The sequence below is a fragment of the Loa loa genome (assembly GCF_000183805.2).
Source record: "Loa loa unplaced genomic scaffold supercont3.26, whole genome shotgun sequence".
NCBI lineage: Eukaryota > Metazoa > Nematoda > Chromadorea > Rhabditida > Onchocercidae > Loa > Loa loa.
In genome coordinates, this window is record NW_018108206.1 from 231189 (window position 1) to 239083 (window position 7895).

Consider the following 7895-nt stretch of genomic DNA (forward strand, 5'->3'; position numbering starts at 1 on the left):
AGACGTTCAGATTTTCAAATATGCGATTAAAGTGTACAAGTTTGTGGAGATGACAATGGTCGGAGTAGAAAGCGAATAATAAGTGAACGGAAAATAGAACTGATAAGGTTTTAGTGATAGCATATATTGAAATGTTGCAAAAATATTAAGGTAACGTGAAATAACACTTCAGTAAATAGAGGATGTTTTTTGAACCTACTGAAATGATTCTTATCACCAACTGGTTTTTCACAGAAAAGTTGGAAATTTTGATGCTGTTTTCAGAGGAACGATCTTCTATCATACAGCCAAGAGCGTAATTCGTTATCAAAACGTAATCGTCAATTTTGTGTAATATTCAAGCAATGGGAACACTTAGTATCCAACCACCAATGGGTTCAGTACGCAATCTTACCGAAGTATTCATTCTTCTTCGAAATAATGCTCTGCATAGCAAGTTCATCTTTGCTAATAATACTATAGGTGCGGCTGGTTGGTTTTATTCTTATTTCCAATAAACCTTGGTTTAAGCTTGTACCTTAACATTTTGTAGAATAGCAGAAGAAAAGGTAACTAAATTCAGGTATTGGTTTTTTTTTGCTACCGAAGGCAGCTGATTTGACAAACACTGTAATTTGAAAAATATGACTCGCATTTCGATTGGTCCAGATGGATGCACGACGAGTGAACATAACTGTGAATTGTTTGCTTGTCTCTCTGCATCTTATCACCATGTGAGCTTAAAAAAGTTTGACTTAACACTCACTGAACACTGGAAGAGCCAGATCATTTGGAAGATTTTTCGCTGAACGAAGGATTTCATCGATATAAATGATCATAATAAAAACCTCAAAAAGATAAGATGCTAAAAAATATGCATTTAAGAATTGTATTTTGTGTTTAAAGCTATTTACCGGTCCAACAAAAACAATATGTGGTGTGACCTGCATCTCCCCTAAGTAAACTATGCTAATTTGAAGTACTTCTATAATGTGTTTAAAAATTCTGTCTTATAGACAAATTACTTAGGAATACTTCAGACGAGAAAATGTCGTTGGTTGCTTTGGATGAAGAAACCGAAACAGTTCATGTCTCGAGTTCCAGCCGTGTACCACCCGAGTGGGTCAATTACCTTGACGAAACACAATATGAACTTACGAGGTGAACGAATAGCTCAGCATTTACCCAAGGGAAGCAATAAATTTGAAAGAAGAATATCTAAAATCAATTTTCTATTAAAATTAAAACATATGAAAATTGGGCTTTATTTGTGCATGAATCATCGCAGTGTCATCGGGCTTTTCGTAAAGGCAACAGGGGCACTGAAATAAGTAACAGATAAAAATATTACTATAAGGAAATTATTAGACTGAGCAAACACTGATAATTATATGAACGAAAAATAAATAAATAAATAAATTGGAAAAAAATTCGATTTAATTTCTTTACTTTTAATATATTCCAATCCACAGCTGGCATTACTTGTTGAGAATGAAACATTTTTCGATTACCTGACATAAAATGAATCGGACAGTGAAAGTATTAGTATTTTTGTGAAATATTGGTTATTTTTGGTAGTACTGCTTCTAGATTGTATCAAATTTTTTTGAAAACGAATCCGTTTGAAACAAATTCGAAAAAAATTTTTTCTCTTATTCGTTGCAGGATACGATCACGTTTGAAACAAATTCGAGAAATGCAGCAGAATCACATGTCGAAACCAAGTTTTGTGGAAGATTTGGAGGCTCAAAAAGAAATGGACAAAAGTACAGATGAAGTCACGGGAATGTTTTCTCATTGCCAACGCTTGATCGGGTTTCTTCCCGTTTGATTTTTATCAGATTCAAAAATTTCTATGCTTATGTGCTTTAAAATTTTGGCGCTATCACGACGATCTCAATCGTTCGAGTTACGTCTTATTCTGAATACTACCTAATATATGCTATGCTTATTTTATAACTTTATGACCATTTATAGTTATCAGGTGATAATTAGATTTTCAACACTATAATTTGAGAGATGTAGTTAATCAGTTTGTAGCACAGCATATTCTTGACTTTGTTGTAACTTTTGGGACATATATCCTACGTTGTGATTTTTCCAATAGTTATCCAATAGTTTTTTCAGTGAAGTATCTGGGTGCACTTTTGCGTTGATGTTGGTTTTCAAGGCCATTTTTTTAGATTTATTGAGAAAGCCAATGTCATCGAAAGCACACAACAGTCTTTGCTACGTGGAAATGTAGTTTCAACATTGCGATTGACATTAAGCAATTTAGCTGGAGACTTTCGTACCAGTCAGGCAAAATTTTTAAAACAAATCGAAGCACGTAAAGAAAAGGTAAATTCATATCTTCTCGCATCCACTGACTGGGTGAATACCGAAGTCCTTGACGATGTGCCAATCGATGCATCACGAGATGGTAAGTTTATTCTTTAGCAGTTGGGGATGGATTTGAGTGTTGTAACATAGTTTTCTGCCACTGTAATTATGAGATACAAGGTGATAAGCCCTTTGTTCTAACTTGTTAGACTTCTTATAAGTCGAATCTCAGGGCATCACAGTTAACTTGATCTTTTTTGCTGCTGATAGTGGCACTTTGCTATTTTATTAACTAAATTTCATTATCAGTTAGAACGAATTTAAGTTATTGAATTTCCTTGTAAAAATATAATTGGTATGACATAATTTCAATCCTTTTTTGTGTAGTTTATTTTTTTTATAAGTAAATTATACATTTTATAATTTAGTTATATATTCTGTTGTAATTCTTGCTCTAAACCTAGTCCAATGATATTGTGTATTATATTCTTGTGTAAGAAACTTGAGAATTTTGTTATGCAACAGAAATTCTAGGCCTTACTATGGAACAAATACAGTTGTTGCTGCAAAATGCTGATATGGTAAAAGAACGTGAACGTGACGTGATGAGTGTCAGTAAATCAATTATCGAATTAAATTCTTTATTCAAGGATCTTGCTTCTATGGTTGTTGATCAGGTATTTGAAATAAGCTGAAGTGATTGTTGTATTAGAAACTATTTGTGGTGCATGAAATATATAGTCTTTAGTAGTACAACATCTATATTTTCTGAGTGTTACCGGAGCAGATGTTGCAGATTTCAGATGCTCTTTCTTATCCACAATAAAATATTAGTTTCTTTAAAAAAGTTGCAGAGGTCAAATTTCGAATAATTTGATAGTCGAGAAACACCTCTGTTTTGAATTTTTTCAGCTACCCTATTGAACTTTTGTAGCTGATTATAACGCTTATGCAAATTTAAATATACGGAGGTTCTGATATTCTTTTGTCAATGTCAGGGTACGGTTTTGGATCGAATTGATTATAACGTGGAGCAGGCAGCACTGAAAGTCAACTCAGCCTTATCAAGTGTCCAACGTGCTGAAAGATATCAACGAAGTGATAAAAAAATGTACTGCATACTTGTTTTGTCTGTAGCAGTTATTGTTTTACTTATTCTTCTTATTATTGTGAAAACATGATATGGCAATTTTCTTATATCTAAAATTCCCTGTAAAATGTCTAAACTATTTCTCTATATTGTTGCAATTTTAGTATATATTCATCGGAATGAACGTTGGAACTTCTAAACTATCCCTCTTCGAAAGAATATACTGAGTGAGAGGGGAGAGAGTGTTGAAAAGAGCTGCTGTTACTTGTCACAGTTTGTAGCGATTCTTGTCTAATGCCCTTGCTGTGATTATAGCTTGAGGTGAAGTAAATAAGGTTTCAGTGTCCCTTTATATCAGATTGCTAAGATTTGGGGAAGTTTTTTAATTAGCTTTCATTATCAGAAATTTCGCACGTTTGCTTTTTAATTTTCTGTTAATAATGGTTTTCGAGATCATTGTGAACCACCTCTGTATTTAAATGTCTTCCTTTGTATATTTCCCTTTTTCAGGTTTGCTTCAAACATTCCTGATTGGTGCAGATATTTTTGCTTTCTACTTAAATTTCTGTTATTGTTTCATACTGATGTTTAAGCTATCCTGCTTCCAGGAAGATGATGATAAGCAACTCTTTAATTATGTATTTTTAGCCTCTTCACAGGTCATTTTCATTTTGTTGTGCTGGTTCGACCTTTCTAATTGTGCATTTTAATACGAGCATATTTCTTCATTACCTTGTACCTGTTATGCAATGGGAACTGTTTTAAAGGCTTGGTTTTCCGCTACTGTAAGTTAGGATGATTGTAACGCCATTAAATGCGCGGGTTATTTTGAAATGATGTGATTTGAAAGAAGGGAAAATACTTGATGCTTATCGCTAAATGTTGTGCAATAGTACTGTTATTCTCGTCTTGTTAGTCATTTGTGAAAATGTTACAAATTGATAAATTGTGCTACTTACACAACTGATCCTTTGTCAGATATTCTAATAATCTTAGTAGTATAAAAGCGGGCTGGAACGGATTTGAATATGGTTGATTAATGATTGATCTATTTTTCCAATTGAAGCCAGATAATTGGCAATATTGATTAGTAGGATCAGTGGACTGATGAATGAACAAGTTCGACACCCGGTATGATCAATTTATTCAGGTAGATTTTTTAACTTCAGTATTTACTTATTTAGGTCAGTGTAGAAATGTTGGCAGTTATTATGTGTCCTGAAATACCTCAATAATATTAAGCAAGTTAACGCGTGATATATGCTTATATGCTATCTAGAGTATTCCCGAGATGCTGCATTTGTACAAGATCGGAGTTGATCGTACTCGAGTTCCATTGTCACTTAATCATACAAATACAGATTCCTTGAAATTGTGACACTTTCAAGTAGGATGAGTAATAAAGGTAGGAAATTTGAATATTATCTTAATTATATTGTTAAAAGGGATTGATGGAGAGAATTTTCCATTCATTTTATACTTATACATTCATGTTATTGGCTCGGTTCTTTCTAATTGGCTTGTGCCAAGTAGTAGATAGTCGACTTGGTCTACTTGGTGTGTTGTATTAGAGTGTTTGCAAAATTTATTTTTGGACTGAAGAAAAAAAACATTTTATTGAAAATTGAAAAATTGGAATTTATGTTTATATTTATGCTAAGCAATTAATGAATATCTTGAAATTTTGATCTAAAAAAATTTGATTAATTCAGGTGCTTCATTATATATGGAATGTACACATCATTTACGATGTTCAGAAGCAGATCGTATTCGTTGGTTCGAATTACGCGGTCATGTTCATAATTTGGTCGACTTAGGTAATGTAGCACGAGAAGATGGCTACATTATTGAGTTCGTTCTGATTAATAATTTCTCCTTTTGTCAAAGAAGCAAACAGAAATAAATTATCGGAAGTGAAATTGAAGCAAATAGAAATGAAATCAAATTAAAATTAATAATTTACGATGATGATCATATTTGGTTGATTTTTTAGGAAAACGAAACTTCGTCATTCATTACAATATCGTGATTATCTGTGCGCTGAGCATCGAATTAGCGGCTATTTGCTTCATAATGATAGCAGTTATCATTTGCAAGTTGCATGCATGTGGGTAGGCGGTGAAATGAATGCAACCTGTGGTTTAATACCATCAACTGATAAACGATTCGGATATCTTGAACCACAAGAATGGCGTCGAATGCTTTTTGTAAGCTCTTATCAATTAAATGGAGAAAATAATTATACAAATAACTTCTCTATATCCATTTTTTCAAAAATTGTCTTTTCAGATATTTTATTTTTCTTTTCAAAATCAGTGCACTGTTACATATTTTTCATTTTTTTTGTCAGGCCAAAAAAAAAGCGAAATTTAAATTCCTTGCCTTTCTGCTTTCCAAAACTCGCTTACATAAATAATAGCATATTTCCATGATTTAATGATAAACTGTCGTTGTTTTCCGAATTTTCTTTGCTACATATTGACCTCATGTCCTTTTTGTCCTTTTTTAAATTTATTTTTCTTTTTGTGCACTTATTTTCTTCTGCTGTAACTATCATTATTGTTTATCTTTTTAATCAGTCCTTCTCATCAGAAAAAAAAATTTTTCTCCTCCCTTGCAAGAATCATAAATCGTTTTGATGACGCAATGGCGCAATAGCACTTAAAATTTTCAGTTATTTCAATTTCCAGCAAAAAAAATAAAAAGAAAAAAGTGAATTGACAGAATTTGCAGAAAAGTGGTTGCAGAGCGGAACGGAGATTTTTGATAGTGTTGATAATTTCATGATAACAGAAATGATATGTGATTACCACTAAATTCATGATTATAATAGAATTAACGGCTAAAAATGTTTTATTGATTTTATCTCCGTAATTTTTTTATCTCGTAAATGCAATACTATAACTGCACGTTTCATTATTTAATTTTTACGGACAATGAATTGTATTCTGATTAGTACACAAACTTTATGCTATGACACATAAAAGAAAAAAGACCTTTGAATTGCGACAATTCTGGAAGTGACAGGATAATAACGTTCTACCGAAATTTTGCAAAACGTCATAGTTTGAAATTTTACATTTCACAAAAATTTCTGCACAAGTATTTCATAAATTCTTCCGTTTTCCATCTTTTTGTCATCATCTCTGGATAACATTCGATCAAATCTATAAGCAATTTTTTTTTCTCTTTTGCTATTCCACAGTTCAGAAATTCAACATTTGTCTTCCTGTACTTTCATCGTCTTATCTTCATAATTGTCACCGTTTCTTCAAATTGTTGAAATGACAACTAAATTAAATTATTTTTGGAAGTATGTAATTTGATGTTTGTCTTTAAAAGAAAGTAGTTAAATTTAACATAGAGGTAGGGAGGTATTGTTTTTCTTTTCAGGTAAGCAAAAAATGATGTATCGTAAGTGTTACTCAGATACGATTTAACGAAACTGGTAATGAGAAACTAAACTACGAATTGAACAACTAAATTAGCACATTATCATTTATCTGATACAAAAGTACTTTTTAACAAAGAAAAAAAAATAGACTAGTTTCTGAGCGAATGGAAGAACATATTTGACGCTGTGACATATTTGAACAAGAACAATATCTACTTCATTTTTAACTTAATTACTTTTTTGTTGCAGATACTGCGTAGAAGTATCGGATGTTCGGATGACGAAATACGTGAAATCAGAAAAGTTGGTACTCTTTTTTTGCAAAAAATTCACTATCATAAATTCTGATTTATATCCATTTTTTTTTTTTGATATCGACAAGTGCAATATCAGTTTAGTACAGTAACTTCCATATATCCTTCATTCATTTCAATTCTTTAGAGAGGATTTGACTATGTAATTAATTTAAGGCAATAAACAATTTATTTTTTGATTGATGATTTATTTCTGATTTATTTTTCCTCTGATTTATTGATTTTTTTCTCCTTTGCTTTTCTTCACCTTCTTCAAAATTTGTTCAAATTTTGATTTACGGATTAACAATTTACTAGCAAAAATATTGTCAGGTCGATATTCGTGCAATATGACAAATTGTATGACGTTTGAACCTGTTGAACATGATACCGTACCGTACCCTAGGAATGTTCTAAACTTTATTTCCTGTCATTAATGCAATCCTTATCAGATGCGACATCTTAGACTTAACAAATTTTCTTGTCTTCATTCAAATCTGACACATATTTCATCTGATATAAGCTAATCAAGATAAGATATAAATCCAAAATTTGCATTTATACATTGTGAGCTTTTAGTTTTGTTAAAAATTTACAAATTTCTTGTCAATCCTTCCTTATCTTGATACTCTACAACTTCACTAAATTTGTCAAATTTCTTATCATTCCTTCTCTTCCTTGATACTCTACAACTTCTTTAAATTTGTCAAATTTCTTATCATTCCTTCTCTTCCTTGATACTCTACAACTTCACTAAATTTGTCAAATTTCTTATCATTCCTTCTCTTCCTTGATACTCTACAACTTCTTTAAATTT

The 7895-nt window shown here is 31.7% G+C and overlaps 2 protein-coding genes across 2 annotated transcripts; both read left to right on the forward strand.

Annotated features, from left to right (window-relative positions):
* Positions 1-344: 344 nt before the first annotated feature.
* On the forward strand, positions 345-3576 carry LOAG_10797 (SNARE domain-containing protein; the record flags this gene model as incomplete). The annotated part of the gene is made up of 6 exons (XM_003146321.2): positions 345-471; positions 1020-1140; positions 1645-1794; positions 2163-2401; positions 2836-2978; positions 3300-3576. 6 exons carry the CDS (start codon positions 345-347, stop codon positions 3480-3482), a joined length of 963 nt encoding a protein of 320 aa, XP_003146369.1. The 3' UTR covers positions 3483-3576.
* A 1522-nt stretch (positions 3577-5098) lies between these two features.
* On the forward strand, positions 5099-6207 carry LOAG_10798 (hypothetical protein; the record flags this gene model as incomplete). The annotated part of the gene is made up of 3 exons (XM_020448232.1): positions 5099-5242; positions 5385-5598; positions 6139-6207. The coding sequence occupies exons 1-3, from the start codon at positions 5118-5120 to the stop codon at positions 6205-6207; spliced, it is 408 nt and encodes a 135-aa protein (XP_020301605.1). The 5' UTR covers positions 5099-5117.
* Between the last annotated feature and the right edge of the window lie 1688 nt (positions 6208-7895).